The 15,972-nt window shown below is 44.2% G+C and overlaps 1 protein-coding gene across 18 annotated transcripts in view; it reads right to left on the bottom strand.

Moving 5' to 3' along the window:
* Positions 1-15,972, bottom strand: part of MACF1 (microtubule actin crosslinking factor 1) — a 332,059-nt gene that overhangs the window by 211,727 nt on the left and 104,360 nt on the right. For all 18 annotated transcript variants that reach the window (XM_088835151.1, XM_088835150.1, XM_088835152.1 and 15 more), the window contains exon 2: positions 7,878-7,939. In XM_088835151.1, coding sequence (XP_088691277.1) covers positions 7,878-7,939 — 62 coding nt within the window. The remainder of the gene's footprint in view (positions 1-7,877; positions 7,940-15,972) is intronic.

Raw genomic sequence — 15,972 nt, 5'->3', positions numbered from 1 at the left:
GTTGTCTCTAAAGTTTTCCACAAATCTCTTAAGAGAAAGTCTGGTGGACTAACTACCAGAAATATTAAGGGGCAGCCAGGTAGGGCCAAGAGTGCTTAGGAACCATCCACAGGTATGCTTCTTTCCAACAATCATGCTACTCTGCTAACAAATAAGATGAGTGAAAAACGCCAACTGTCCAGGTCCTGGCCTATTTGTAGTCCCTGTGAAAATCACCATCAAAATTGGTTCTTCAGAAATCTCTAAGGAATATATACAAATGGCTAACAAACTCATGAGAAGATGCTCAGTATCAGTAGCCATAAGGAAAATGTAAATCAAACTACACACAGACACCACTTCACACCCACTAGAATGGCTATAATCAAAAAGACAAATAATAAGTGCTGGTGAAGCTACAGAGAAACTGGACCCCTCATACACTCCTAGGAAGAATACAAAGTGGTGCAGCTGCTTTGGAAAACAGCCTGATAGTTCCTTAAAAGGCTAAACACAAGTCACCATATGACTCAGAAATTCCACTCCTAGGTATATATTCAAAAGAATTAAAAACATATGTTCAGAAAAAATAACTTGCACATGAATGAATGTTCATAGCAGCATTCTTTGTTCACATTAGCCAAAGACAAAATAATCCAAATGCCTATATATTATACTATGAGCAAGAAACCAGTTACAAACAACCACATGCTGTTTGATTCCATTTACGTGAGATATTTAGAATCAGCAAACCTATAGAAAACAGATAGTTAATAGAGTGGTGGTTGCCCAAGACAGGGGAAGGAATGGAGGGGTGTTTAGGGATAATGACTACAGGGTTTCTTTATGGGGAGTGAGGAAAATGTTCTAAAACTGATTATGGTGATGGCTGTACAATTTTGAATATAATAAAAGTCACTGAACTGTATACTTTAAATGTGTGATATGTAAATTAAATCTCAACATAGTTCTTTTAAAAAATTAACGAATGACTAAATTTCCAGACAAGGCCAATCCTCCCCAATCATCCTGTATTCATAAACCAAGGAAAGCTCTGCTCTCCCAATTTTCAAAAGATTGGTTTGAGGGTATGAAAAAATAAACAGCTTCCCCCAATTTACAAGTGGCTTTAGCAAAGGGAATAAATTGCATTTCAGTGCTTGGTATCAGAATCTGAGCCCAAAGGGACTTTAAAGATGACTTAACTCTAACATTCTCAGTTTACAGATGAGAAATGCATTGTCTAGAGAAGTTACATAACTGTGTAAAATCATTTAGCGGGAAAGTGTCAGATCACTGTCTCTTGACTCTGTATTCACTGCTTTTCCCTTCACAAGGCTTCCACGATGCTTGAAGAGTAGAAGCAACATATTAACAACATTATTAAATTATAAGAGGTTCCCGCAAAAGAACCAAGGATCCTCCTGTAGTATTCTTTAATACTTGCAGAAAGCCTGATCTGGCAAAGTTTTGCTCAAAGACTCACTCTTAAAAGAAACACAAGTAGCTCAATTTCCTTGATCCACACTATGTTGCAGAGCAATATATAAACCAGAGGAGAAAGTTTTAAAGAGAAGATTATGTTAGTTACTCTCATTTATACTTAACTAAGGGAAGGAAAGTTATGACCAGCCTAGATAGCATATTAAAAAGCAGAGACATTACTTTGCCAACCAAGGTCCGTCTAGTCAAGGCTATGGTTTTTCCCGTGGTCATGTATGGATGTGAGAGTTGGACTGTGAAGAAAGCTGATCGCCGAAGAATTGATGCTCTTGAACTGTGGTGCTGGAGAAGACTCTTGAGAGTCCCTTGGACTGCAAGGAGATCCAACCAGTCCATTCTAGAGGAGATCAATCCTGGGTGTTCACTGGAAGGACTGATGCTAAAGCTGAATCTCCAATACTTTGGCCACCTCATGCGACGAGTTGACTCACTGGAAAAGACTCTGATGCTGGGAGCGATTGTGGGTAGGAGGAGACGGGGACGACAGAGAATGAGGTGGCTGGATGGCATCACCGACTCGATGAACATGAGTTTGAGTGAACTCGGGGAGTTGGTGATGGACAGGGAGGCCTGGCGTGCTGTGGTTCATGGGGTCGCTAAGAGTCGGACACGACTGAGCGACTGAACTGAACTGAAGGGCTTCCCAGGTGGTGATAGTGGTAAAGATCCTGCCTGCCAATGCAGGAGACATAAGAGATGGAGTTCAATCCCTGAGTTGGGAAGATCCCCTGTAAGCGGAAATGGTAACCCACTGCAGTATTCTTACCTGGACAATCCCATGGACAGAGGAGCCTGACAGTCTACAGTCCTTAAGGTCGCACAGAGTCGGACATGACTGAAGTGACTCAGCACACATACTTATTAAAAGATACAGGGAAAATTAGAGTGAGCCTGGTAACTTCAAATGGATTTCTGAATTTATAGATTTCTAACCCATAAAAGGGAAAATTCCATTTCGATTCAACAGCCAAAGTTATCCTCCAGGAAAAGCTTAACCCTAAAAAAGCAGATTATAGTTGTCGTAAGTTATTTTGTTTGGTTTTTCTGTTGTTGTTCTGGATTTTTTTGGCGGTGGGGGGAGGCGGGGGTCATAGTCTTCTGGAGAGAACTGTGCTCAAATGCAAGGAACAAGAATGGGGGCTGGGAATCTCTGCTGAAATAAATAGAGTATGATGTGGGAGTAAAGTGTGAGGTTCCTTGCAGATAACAATTCTACTTCTCCTGTTTTGAGAGTTCCTTAAGTTTTGAGGACTCTGACAGTGGTATCAGCCAACTCTGAACAACAAAGATTCTCTGAGGATGAGGATGACTGTAAAGTCCCCCAAGGGTAGCTTTACCTCACAGGCAGACACTAATGCTCAGGGAGCAGAGAATCCAAGTCCAAACGCAGAACCGAATCCTTCAGTGGGGGTTGAAATGCACTGAGGGTAAAGTCAAGCCCTGAGAACTCAGGTCTAGGCAGAGCTGGTCACAAGCCACCACCCGATGGTCACAGCTGGGCAACGGAGGCAACGCTCCTCCCCTGAGCTGCATGCCTCCCTCAGTCTCCTAAAGCGCACTCCACTGCCAGGCTTCTTCTGACCTTTCCCACAGACACGAATAAGCGAAGAGGTGTGAAAGCACACGCAGTGCTGAGGGAGCAGTGAGCTGTCTCATGTGGCCGTGGCGCAGAGGCTGCACAGGAAAGGGGGCCTGGCACCACTAGCTAGACAGCCTCAAACAAGCAGAACATCAGTAAAAACGCAGTTAAAAACTTTTGCTCGTTATCTATAGTTCTTAAGTAAAACCCCAGGAAGGCCAGTGGCTTCCAGATCGCATACATGAAAAAGAATAGAAAGGACGACTCCATCTGTCGGATTGCATGCTTTTCTTCCCTTCTGCCCACTAGCCTCCGCGGTCCATAGAAACTGACCAGAGGAAGCTTGTGCTCTCTGTTCTGTCTCACCCTCTCAGCCTTTCGTGAAGTTCTTTTTAGGGAGACAGATCCATACATTATAAGCTGCCAGGACCCAGAGAAAGATCAGGGATAATGCAAATAAAAACCTCACTTAAAATTCTAGATCTTTCTTTCTGATGGTTCTGGTGTCTGCAGAGAACTCTTCCATCTGTAGGACTTGCATTCTGCCTTAGGTGATCTGGATGCATATTTTAGGTGCTTACATTCTTAAATCTCTTTTAAGACTGGACCAACAGTGTTCTCAGCTAATAAAGAGGAATGAATCAGCTTACTCAATAACGAACTGTTTCCTAAAGAGATATTTGGGAATCCAAGAGATTAGGTTATAACCAAATCTACAACTTGAGGGCTTGGTTGCTTTGATCTTACATCAGTCTCCTGCCAGTGGCAACATTAATGTGGTTCATGTGTACTTGGGGAGCAAAGCAAAGGATGCCTGAGCTACAAAACATAGATTTTGATCCCTAATTCTCAGCCCAAAGTTCAAAGACAGCCGGCATGGAGCAATGATTGTGACGAGCAGTGAACCTCTGTAAAACACCCCAGGGTAAGAAAATGCCATTGGAACTGTAAGGCTGGGGGAATAGGAAGAAATGAAAAATTGCCAGGGATTTAAGTAAAGCTCTGGCTGGCCTCCAACTGCTAACAATGCCATGTGTGTTTGTCTCGTTTCTCCCCGCCCTGAGCCTCCTGTCATCACACAGCACTGAGGCAGAGGCTCAACAGGCAACATCAGCTACAAGTGAAGAGCGGGGAACCAGAGCATATGTACTGAACTACAAAGTTTAGGGGGACAAGCCTGAAGAAGGAACAATTCAGCTTCTCCAAATCTTAAGAGATGAGGTATGAAAACAGAGCAAGATAGGGGCATATTGAATAGAAACAAGAAGTCATTTTGGTCAGAGGACTCGTGATTGGTCTTTAGCTCCATCATGCACTAGCTGTATGATCTTGGAAAAGTCATTCCATCCTTCTAATCCTCGGCTTCTTCAGCTGCTACATTGAAAGGATAAAATATCTTTACATCCTTCAGGGTTACTGTAAGGATCAAGCCAGACTAGAATATGCTTTGTAAGCTAAAAGGACTACCAAACTGTTATTCACTCAAGGGAACCAAGCCTTACTGAATACTTCTCATGCTCCTGGTGCAGGACTTGGCTGAGACAGCAGCACAGCAGGTTCCAGCCCCCGAGGTGCGGAGGACACCAATGTGTGCATGCACACACCTGTCTCTTCAGAGTGGTGTGGAACAGAGGTGGAGCTGCAATTAATAGTCACAGGGATGGAGGTCAGGGTCTCAGGAAGGGGATACTGGACCTGGGCCTTGAAGAGTAAGTGGATGATGGCCAGGCAGCAGAGGTCAAGACACGCCTTCAAGGGAGAAAGAAGTGAATAAGCAAAGAAGTGTGAAAGCACACCGAGTTTAGAAAGCGGTGGCTTGTTTCCTGTGGCTGCAGCGCCGGCTACACAGGGGAGAGTGCCTGGCTGGAAACAGGCTGTGAAGGGCTCTGCACCCTGACAGAGTTATTTGTCACCAGCTGAGAGGCAGCTGGTAAATGCTGAAGAAATTAGAGGAAAACGGCAGGTTTTTTCCTCTCTCTCTCTTTCCCTTCCTTCTTTGTCCTGACTGAAAAAATAAGACACATCAACCTTCATATTACAGTCTGGAGAATGACAACTGCTGCCGCTGCTGTAACAGAAGCATGTGAGGAGCACAGGGAGGACACACAGGAAAGGGCGTCGATTCCACGAGGGAGAGTCAGGGAGACACTGATCAAGTGGAGGGACGGTGGCGGTGTCCAGGCAGCACAGAGGTGGGGAAGGTAATCCAAGCAGAGGGTGCCCCAGGAGCAAAGATACAGAGTCATAAAGAGCGTGCCCAACAGTTCAGCAAGAGCTAAGGTCCAAGGGGAATGTGACACTGTGAGCCCGGGAAGGCGGGCAGACCAGCGCCACGACTGCAGAGGTGGACACAGGTGCCAGACTTTAGGTCGCCTGAGTTCTAGTGCTTCAGTTCTACTTCTTTCTAGTGCTGTGACAGGTTGAACAGGTTGTTTAACCTCTCTAAACCTCACTGATAAAATGGGACTATTAACAGAATCTATAGTATAAGGTCGGAGAAGGCAATGGCAGCCCACTTCAGTGTTCTTGCCTGGAGAATCCCAGGGACGGCGGAGCCTGGTGAGCTGCCGTCTACGGAGTCACACAGAGTTGGACACGACTGAAGTGACTTAGCGGCGGCAGCAGCAGCATAGTATAAGGTCACTGAAGAATTAAAGGAAATGATCCATGTAAAGGGCTTAGTACAGAAAGTATGATTTACTGTAAGCACTCAATAAATTACTACCATTATCACCACATTTGTTCTTAGGAAACTATTATAGTGGCCAAGTCAAGAGAAGAGGCCCTGGACTAGGGCAGAGAAGAGAAATCGGATGCAAGCATCTTTCTGAGTTGGAAGTGACTGACTGGAGTTGGTGACAGGGAGAGATGATGCGCAGGACTAAACGTAGCATGATTCCAGGTTCCTAACTTGGACAGCCAGGTACGTGAATGAAAATACTGAGCACTTTGGGATGTACTGAATACAGGATACGTCTGGGTAACACACAGGTGACTGCGTCAAGGACACTAAAGAGACACGGGTCTTTGGCGTAGGAAAGAACACGGAGAAAGGCTCTGTCGTTACCTCCTGATCTAAATCTTGTATTAAGAGTTTGAAAACCGACCTCATCTGCAGTTAAAGAAGTGACCTAGGGAGCTATGTCTGATTTATATAACCATCTCCCAGGCCACAGTTCACTGAACTACATCGACAGACCCCTGACCCACAGAGGAGAAGAAAACCCCAGCCACCCAGATTGCTCGTGTTTGTGTCTTTAGAATCATGTGGCTTCAGGGGTTTACACCACCATTTGAGGGACAACCACCACGGCTCACACACAAGCAAAAGCAAGGAGTGCAGAGAACTGAATGTAGAAGACACACAGAGAGAAAGAACAATGAAAAAGAGCTCATGAAAAGAGGTGAGAGCAGCTGCCTAGAGAGAAGCACAGTGTTCCTAAAGCTCAGATGCATCCAGGCACCAGACTCTGGAGATCACCCCTATCCTTTTCTCTGTGTGATTCCTTGCATTCTATGCAAACAGAATGATGCCCACGGTAACACAGATGAGACTGCCAAGAATACAGAGAACAAAACAAGAAAATGGTCAAGGTTAGAGGACGTCAGCATGGAGGACAAGAAGCCAGTGACAGAGGCAGAAGAAAGGCATTCATGGAAGGAAGAGGTAACCTGGGAGAAAGCAGAGTCCTAGACGGCAACGTAAGAGAGGGCTTTAAAGAAGCAGTGAGTTAGTCAATACTATCAAGTGCTGCAAAGAAATCAAAAGAGAGAAAGAAAAAACCACTGGAAACAGCAATTAAGAGGTCCCTGGTGATCTTTCTCAGAGCAGCAATTATTCATAATTCAAAATTACCTGAGTTGAGTAATTGCTATAACTTAAAAACTTTGTATTCAAATCTGTCATATTAGTTGTACTGTTTATCCTTAGGTAGGTAATATGTCTCTGCCTTGGGTTTTCCTCTTTTTAAAAATAATGATAAGATCTCCCTCCAATCCTAGACATTTTGCTCTGTATTTTAAACTGCGTGGGGGTTAAACATGTATATACATACTAAAAAGTTCACTCAGTTCAGTTCAGTCGCTCAGTCATGTCCGACTCTTTGAGACCCTATGAATCACAGCACGCCAGGCCTCCCTGTCCATCACCAACTCCCCGAATTCACTCAAACTCACGTCCATCGAGTCGGTGATGCCATCCAGCCATCTCATTCTCTGTCGTCCCTGTCTCCTCCCACCCCCAATCCCTCCTAGCATCAGAGTCTTTTCCAGTGAATCAACTTGTCGCATGAGGTGGCCAAAGTACTGGAGTTTCAGCTTTAGCATCAGTCCTTCCAATGAACACCCAGGACTGATCTCCTTTAGAATGGACTGGTTGGATCTCCTTATGATTTAAGACTTGCACACTTTAAGAAAGAACAAGATTCCCTCTGCCCCATCCTTACACAGTAATCAGATTAAAAAATTTAAAACAAAATAGGGGCTTATAAAATAGTATGTAAAATTTGACGCAAAGCTTTCTTGGAATCTCAGAAATCACCCCATGGTATCCTCAACCTCAGCCTTCTTAGGTAATGGAGGAGTTACAGTCTTCACCAAGAAGCTCATCCATGAAAGTTTCCACACTATTAGGACTATGTTAGTTTTATATATATATGTGTGTGTGTGTATATATATATATATATATTTTTTTTTTTTTAAGAAAGAAAAGAAACAAAGGCATGCATCCCCATCAGCTGGACCATGCGGCCAGCACCATGAGCTGCCTGAGAGGAGGGGCTGCCAGGCTCAGCTCGGGGGCTCCACGGGGGCCTACCTTCATCAGGTGCTTGTTGACCCACTTGGTGAACGTCTTCTTCTGCACTCGGTCCCGCTCATCTGTGAGGAAACAAGGAGAAGGCACTGGCTTAGCGCGACCTGGCGACGTGTTCCCCAGCCTCCGCCTTGCCCACACCCAGCTTCTCCAGGACAGTGGAGACGGTTTCTTCAGCCTGAGAGACAGCGTCTTGCTGTTGGGAAGGTTCAGTGTCTCTGAATTTCCTCTTCTGTCACTTTACACATTAGACAGAATCACATGCCTCAAGAATCATGTCAGCGCAAAGTCTCCTTCACATCCTAATTCTCCAGGGAGGGCAGTGAATCCCTGCACCACCACCCCCCCGCCCCCCCCTCCAAGCAAGCTCCAAAAATCCGAAGCTGTGGAAACCCCCGACAGGAGGGCGAGTGGCCCTGGCCCTCAGGGACACCAGCGGCGAGGTTACATTTCAGTCTCCACGCACTGGTCCTCTTGATCAATGCTCTCCTCCTCCCCCTCCTGCCCCAGGACTCCCGCACTCCAGCTTCCTCCCCAGCCTTGCCAACCAAACTCTCACAGCTGCCCATGAGGCCCCCCTGCACATCTCTCCTCCCCTCCCTCCCTTCTCCAAGTCTTACAACCCCCATTTTTTCTTAGGCAAATTCTGCTTCATTCTGACTTTGTTCACCTCTTCAACAGAAACATGACTGTCAACACTTGACAATGACGACATCACAGAGGCCTGATCATGAGGAGCACTCACTCTCCCCCACAACTGCCGCCTCCAGACCGTCGACCCATCAGGTCCAGCCCCCTTCTGTTTATGTGAAGCCTCTTCCCTCCACTCTGTCGTCCTGTTCAAATAAGCCCTGGTATCATCGGCTGCTCCCTGCTGCATGCACCCCTCTGCGTGGCCAATCTGCCTTAACCTCCCCCAGCAACTTGGTTCAGTGAGTGTTCTCTGACATTATCCTCAAATTATTTCAACATATGTGCGGACAGTGCATGTGAGCCTGCTTGGCTCCACTGACCTTCATCGCCAATCCATAGCCAGCCACCACCATGCCACTTCCTAGGCCTCATTCCTTCTCCAAACAGCTACTCAGCAGTCATCTTTATCAATCTTTCATATCTCCTCATCACTTTCAACCTTCAACCACTCCCTTCTTATTTTATCCTATTTATTAAGAACATCTAAGATTACCCCAGTCTGTGCCAGACAACATGATTAAGCAAGTCAAAGCTGTTTGTCACGAGCACCCCAGGGACTCTCACCTCCCTAATCTTCTACTACTACTTTCACCAGGACAATCCCCAAGCCAAGATGACCACTCCTCCATTTTTTCTCCAACTAAGAGACATTTCAGAAGAAAGTAGTGGAATTATGTAAATCTGACTCACTAGTAACTCACACAAACTTTAGTCAGGTTTTCTTTCCCTGCTGCTGCTGCTGTTGTTGTTAAGTCGCTTCAGTCATGTCCAACTCTGTGCGACCCCATAGACTGCAGCCCACCAGGCTCCTCTGTCCCTGGGGTTCTTTCCCTAATGCCCAGTTACTCCCTTCTTACTGATAACCAAGTAAAAGCCACACAAGCACTGGTCCAAACTATGTGAAGGCTTTCTATTCACCTCCAGGCGGATGCTCTATCTTCTTACTTCTCTGAATCTATAGCCAACAAGTAAGCGCTTCTCCAACTGTCACTAACCTTACCTTCACCTCCTTTCCAGCTTTGCTTGCAGGAAACAGTGATCTCTTCCTACTATAGACCATGGAAGTTAGGAATTAGAATGCATTTGTCTAACTCCTTGCTGATTTGCAAATCCCCTCAACAACAATCATTTTGTTCAGAGTTGAAAGGTCTGTCCAAATCTTGCAGCCATCTACAATATTCAGTTCAGTTCTACAATATTACTGAAGCTTAAAACTTAATAGAGAATTCTTCATAAGCAACATATATTAATAGTTCCATAAAGTGTCATAATCTGCATCCTTATAAATTCTACCTTTTGGCACTCATTTGGAACTCTTGTAACCTTTTTAAAGTCTAATCTAATCTTCCCTTCATAGAGTACTGCAAGTATTTAAGTCAGAATTTTTATTAGATGTAACCACTGTCATTCCAACATATTTTGATCATTTTATCCTTTCAGGTGCTGATTCAGTTACCTGACCTCTTCATAATCCTTTCCAAGCTTGTGTCATCTGCGGAATGAATCTCAGCTTGCAGCTATAACCTCATCTCAATCACTGACACTTACGTTCTTTTCATAGCAAGCGACTTTCTTCCTCTCCACTTCTTCAAATGCTGTTTAAAGTCCAGCTCATTCATTCCCTCATTTATTCTCTGAATAGGCCTCAGTAAGGAGCTGCTGCTGCTGCTGCTAAGTCACTTCAGTCGTGTCCGACTCTGTGTGACCCCACAGATGGAAGCCCACCAGGCTGCTCCGTCCCTGGGATTCTCTAGGCAAGAACACCAGAGTGGAATGCTATTTCCTTCTCCAATGCAGGAAAGTGAAAAGTGAAAGTGAAGTCACTCAGTCATGCCCGACTTGTAGCGACCCCATGGACCGCAGCCCACCAGGCTCCTCCGTCCATGGGATTTCCCAGGCAAGAGTACTGGAGTGGGGTGCCACTGCCTTCTCCGGAGCTAGCTGTTTGGAATAGCCTGTATTATACAAAGTCTCAGTCCCTACCTTTAAAAGAGATGACAGTCTGGCAGAAAGAATAAATAACTTCAATGTGGCTCTAACAGAGGTAAGCACAGAGTGCTTAAGAACATAGGAGAAGCAGTTAAGCCTCTCTGAGTACAGCAGGGACACACAGGAGGCTAGTGAACATTTCTAGATGGGTGACTCTTACAATAACCTTAAAAAATGAGTTACAAGCCAGTCAGAAAGAGAAGAGAAGGGACAAGGCTACAAGAAGTTCCACCCAGTGCAAAGTAACGGAGATATGAAGGAGCTCATGTTCAGACAACTGCACAGAATTAACGGCAGTTGAAAGACAGGATGTATTAGGTGGTTCAGTTCAATTCAGTTCAGTCACTCAGTAGTGTCCGACTCTTTGCGACCCCATGAATCACAGCACACCAGGCCTCCCTGTCCATCACCAACTCCCAGAGTTCACTCAGACTCATGTCCATTGAGTTGGTGATGCCATCCAGCCATCTCATTCTCTGTCGTCCCCTTCTCCTCCCGCCCCCAATCCCTCCCAGCATCAGAGTCCTTTCCAGTGAGTCAACTCTTCGCATGAGGTGGCCAAAGTATTGGAGTTTCTTGACACTTAAAACTGGATAGAATGGCATGAATCAAATCATGGTCTTTCGTGACAAGCTAAGGAGTCCAAACTTCATCACCAAGAAACTGGTAAGGGAAGATAAGAGAATAGATTAAAAGATTTTAAACAGGAGAATGACATGGTGAGATTGGTGTTTGAGAAAGTTACTCTGGCAGCCTTTCCTGACAATCCCATGTCTCAATAGTCTCTTTGTTCTCCAAAATTTTAAGGTATTTACTATGCTAATCACTCAATCTGTACTTACATAATTATATAAACTCTAAATTTCAAATAACCTTATTGTTACTCATCAATGAGATAATTAATCCCTGAAGAAAGACATCATGCTTTACGTTTTTACATCTACCATAGCTACTAACATCTAAAGCGCTACATAATAAGACCTAAAATAAATCCTTCCACTTACTTGAATTGAGAGTCAGCTTTTCAGCTATTGGAAGCACAACTGATGAGAAACCATCTGGTTTCCCTAGTGCACTATCCCCATGGGAAGGCTTGGGAGGTGACCAGAATAACTGTGGGTAGAAAATGAAGAAGATGCCATCGTGTTAATCACACCTCCAGGTCTAAAGGGTACGAGGCCATGAACTAAAAAGAAATCACATGAATTCCACTTCTTTAAAATATTGGCAAGTTTAAAAGGAAATTTATTAACTTGTTCTTTTCCATCTATGTAGTGTTTAACCTATTACAGCAAACATGTATTACTTTTATAATAAAAGAAATTCTATACAGAAAACTTGTGCCTTCAGAGTGATAACTGTAATATTAGAAACAGATTATTTTTGGTTATAAAGCTGATCAGTAGAGCAAGGCAGAGTGGACCTGGCATTGGTGAAAATGCAGAGCTTATAGTCAGCTTTAATACTGTTTTCCATTATGTTTGCATGTCCCTGCAAACAGGTGATACTTCTTGGGATACTGGAGTTTTTGCATACTGGATTGGGCTCTTCCCCCGACCCCCGCCCCATTTTGGCTATACCACGCAGCTTGCATGATCTTATGTCACTGACTTGGGCCCCAGCAGTGGAAGTGCCAAGCCCTAACGACTAGACTGCCAGGGAATTCCCTAGACTCTTACAAGAAATAAACTTTCTTGACTGACCAATAGATGATTAGAAGACTGGCTGAAGAAACACACAGAATGATATCAAAACCAAGTTACCTGTAAGAGTCCCATCCACTGTCTCATATATCTTTAAGACATGAAGATGCTATTAACACAATTGAGTCTTTTAAATTTTACTACCCACAGTTATGCTGTTCACCTACCAAGCCCTCTCATGGGGATAATACACTAGGGAAAGTGGATGGCCTCACATCAGTCATGCTTTGAATAGCTAGAAACCTGACTTTCAATTCAGAGGGAAGAAGTTCAAGTACTTATTCTGAATATAATTACTAAAAGCAACATGATTACAAGTCCTTCCCAAGACCAGCTAGCCTGCTTAGAGTTGAGCTATAAGTTCCTCAGAAAAAGGTTTTATATAACAACCTTGCCTCAAAGCTGGAGGATCCTTTTTTAGGATACTATTATATGCAAAGTACATCATGAGGAACGCTGGGCTGGAAGAAGCACAAGCTGGAATCAAGATTGCCTGGAGAAATATCAATAACCTCAGATATGCAGATGACACCACCCTTATGGCAGAAAGTGAAGAGGAACTCAAAAGCCTCTTGATGAAAGTGAAAGAGGAGAGTGAAAAGTTTGGCTTGAAGCTCAACATTCAGAAAACAAAGATCATGGCATCTGGTCCCATCACTTCATGGGAAAGAGATGGGGAAACAGTGGAAACAGTGTCAGACTTTATTTTTTTGGGCTCCAAAATCACTGCAGATGCTGACTGCAGCCAGGAAATTAAAAGACGCTTACTCCTTGGAAGGAAAGTTATGACCAACCTAGATAGCATATTAAAAAGCAGAGATATTACTTTGCCAACCAAGGTCCGTCTAGTCAAGGCTATGGTTTTTCCCGTGGTCATGTATGGATGTGAGAGTTGGACTGTGAAGAAAGCTGATCGCCAAAGAATTGATGCTTTTGAACTGTGGTGCTGGAGAAGACTCTTGAGAGTCCCTTGGACTGCAAGGAGATCCAACCAGTCCATTCTAAAGGAGATCAATCCTGGGTGTTCATTGGAAGGACTGATGCTAAAGCTGAAACTCCAATACTTTGGCCACCTCATGCGACGAGTTGACTCACTGGAAAAGACTCTGATGCTGGGAGGGATTGGGGGCAGGAGGAGACGGGGATGACAGAATGAGATGGCTGGATGGCATCATCAATGGACATGAGTTTGAGTGAACTCCAGGAGTTGGTGACGGACAGGGAGGCCTGGCGTGCTGTGATTCATGGGGTCGCAAAGAGTCGGACACAACTGAGCGACTGAACTGAACTGAACTGAATGTTGCAAACCAATCAATTACATGAACATTCTCTCCTGACTTAAGCATTAGGATAAGAGGACACCAATACTGCAGTGCCTGGAATTTAAGATCTTAATATTTCAGCAAGGAAATTCATTAAGGAAGTCAAACAGCAACTTGATTACACAGACCTTCAGAACACTCCCAACAGCTCAGACTTCGAAAGTTTCTAATAAGTTTTAGGTTTGATTCCCTACACATAAATCCTTCACTTAATTCCAGGCCCAGCAAAGATCTTTCTACCTAACACTGGAGATAAAAGTTTAAGAAGATATGTTTATGTGAGAAGAAAACAGTCAATCAGAGCAAAGGTAATGTTACTTTTAAAAGTTTCTTGTAAACTCAGCTCCACCAAAGGCTATGAACTGACAACAAAGAACCCAATGGCCTCCTGGGAAGTTCTTAGAGTGAACTTATCGAGGCACCAACTAATCATGTGAGGGTTAATCAATTAGAAAGGTTTAATACTAGTGTCCAACTTTATTAAGACATCAAGCTACCAATACCTACCCTAACTTTCTTAATTTTAGTGTCACTGGCAGAGATGCCCCTCCTTGCTACCTAGGCAAGTCCGTCCCCCTGAAATGTGGATCCTACATCTTCCCTTCTCCTTGAGAAGTTTATTCCAACCATCCCTGCCTAGCTTGTATACCTTTACCTACTCCTCTCCTTTCCCCTTGGCTACATGAACAAGTGTGAAGACAATGCTCACCATTTCCACTTTCTCATCCCCCTGCTTCACCCCGTGACCTGGCTTCCAGCCTCACAAATTCATGGAAACTGCTCTGCGCACTGTCACCTACCTGCCAACCCAGAAGACAATGCTGACCTTTCCTTTACCTTTAAACCCCCTCTTCCTCTTGTATCTGAGACTCCATTCTGCCCTGGTTTCCGTCCTTCCCCTTTGATTACGCCTCCTCTTTTGCTCACCCCTTCAATGTTTACTCATCCTTAGCCCTCCTTCCTTTTCATTCCGTATTACAGCTTCTTAAGATATCCATGGGCCTAAAGGTCCATAAATGGGTTTGGAGGGGGTAGGGTCATAAGCCACCTAAAATTGCAGGCAAAATTTCTGGTGTTATGTACATTATGGGATGGGAAAAAAAAAAAAAAATCCCTACAGACTTTCCAAAAAATAAGTAAGAGTTGTTCTCTACATTCTCCCAAAATGATTTGCTCTACCCATGGTTTCAACTGTAACCTATACACTGACAATTCCCAAATTCGTTATCTTCAGCTCAGTACTTTATCCTAAATACCATTCTCATATGTCCAACTGACTCCTAAAACTTTCATGCTCATTTCAAGCTCAACTCGCCTAAAAATGAACTCTTCTTATCTCTCTCCCTGCTTCTAACAGGTTTCCCTGCTATATATAATCCATCTGTTATGGTTTGAATGTCTATGCCCTCCTAAAATTCATACCCTGAAATCATACTCACAATGTGATGTCACAGAATTAGAAGGTGAAGCCTGTGATCAGGTCATCAGGGTGGTGCTCTCATAAATGGAATTAGTGTCCTTACAAAAGGGACCCCAGAGCTTTTTTGCTCCCACTCCATCATGAAGGTGCAGTGAGAAAATAGCTAGCTGTCTAGGAACCAGGAAAAGGTCCTTACAAGACACCAAATCAGTAGGTGCCTTGACCCACCTCCAGAATGGTGAGAAATCAATGTCTGCTGTATAAGCCACTGAATCTATGGTTTTGTTACAGCAGTCCAAAGGCAGCTCAGCGGTACCGAATCTGCCTGCCAATGCAGGAGACCCTAGTTTGACCCCTGGATCAGGAAGATCCCCTGGAGAAGGAAATGACAACCCACTCCAGTATTCTTGCCTGGAGAATTCCATGGACAGAGGAGCCCGGCAGGCTATACAGTCCATGGGGTCACAAAGAGTCAGACTCAACTTAGTAACTCAACAACAAACAGACTAAGACAGCTCCTCCTCAAGGCTGCCAGCAACCTTTTTCACAAGAATGATCTTGTTACTGTCACATTAATATCCTTCAGTGACTCCTTATCCTCCTAGTAATATAACAGCTAACATTTATCGACAATCTACTTACATGTCAAGTACCTTACATTTATTGTTCCCAGTACTCAACAACCCTGAAAGGCATTATTTTACTGGAAAGATAAAGCCCACAGAGGCTCGCCCAAGATCACAAGGTTAAGTCTGAACCCAGCTCTACTGGATTCTAAAGCCTGATACCTGCATTCAGGATAACATTTAAACTTTTTAGCTTGAGATCTAAGACCTCTTATGATGTGGTCACTTTTCCCTCTCCAACCTTTCATAAAAACTCTAATTTCCAGTTTTGGTGAATGTACAGTTCAGTTTAGTCACTCAGTTGTGTACAATTCTTTGCGACCCCCATGGACCACAGCATGCCAG

The sequence above is a fragment of the Moschus berezovskii genome, chromosome 4 (genome assembly GCF_049115385.1).
Source record: "Moschus berezovskii isolate FMDL1 chromosome 4, NW_MosBer_1.0, whole genome shotgun sequence".
Classification (NCBI taxonomy): domain Eukaryota; kingdom Metazoa; phylum Chordata; class Mammalia; order Artiodactyla; family Moschidae; genus Moschus; species Moschus berezovskii.
Note: the sequence above shows the minus strand (reverse complement) of the source record. Positions and strands in the feature narration are given on the sequence as shown.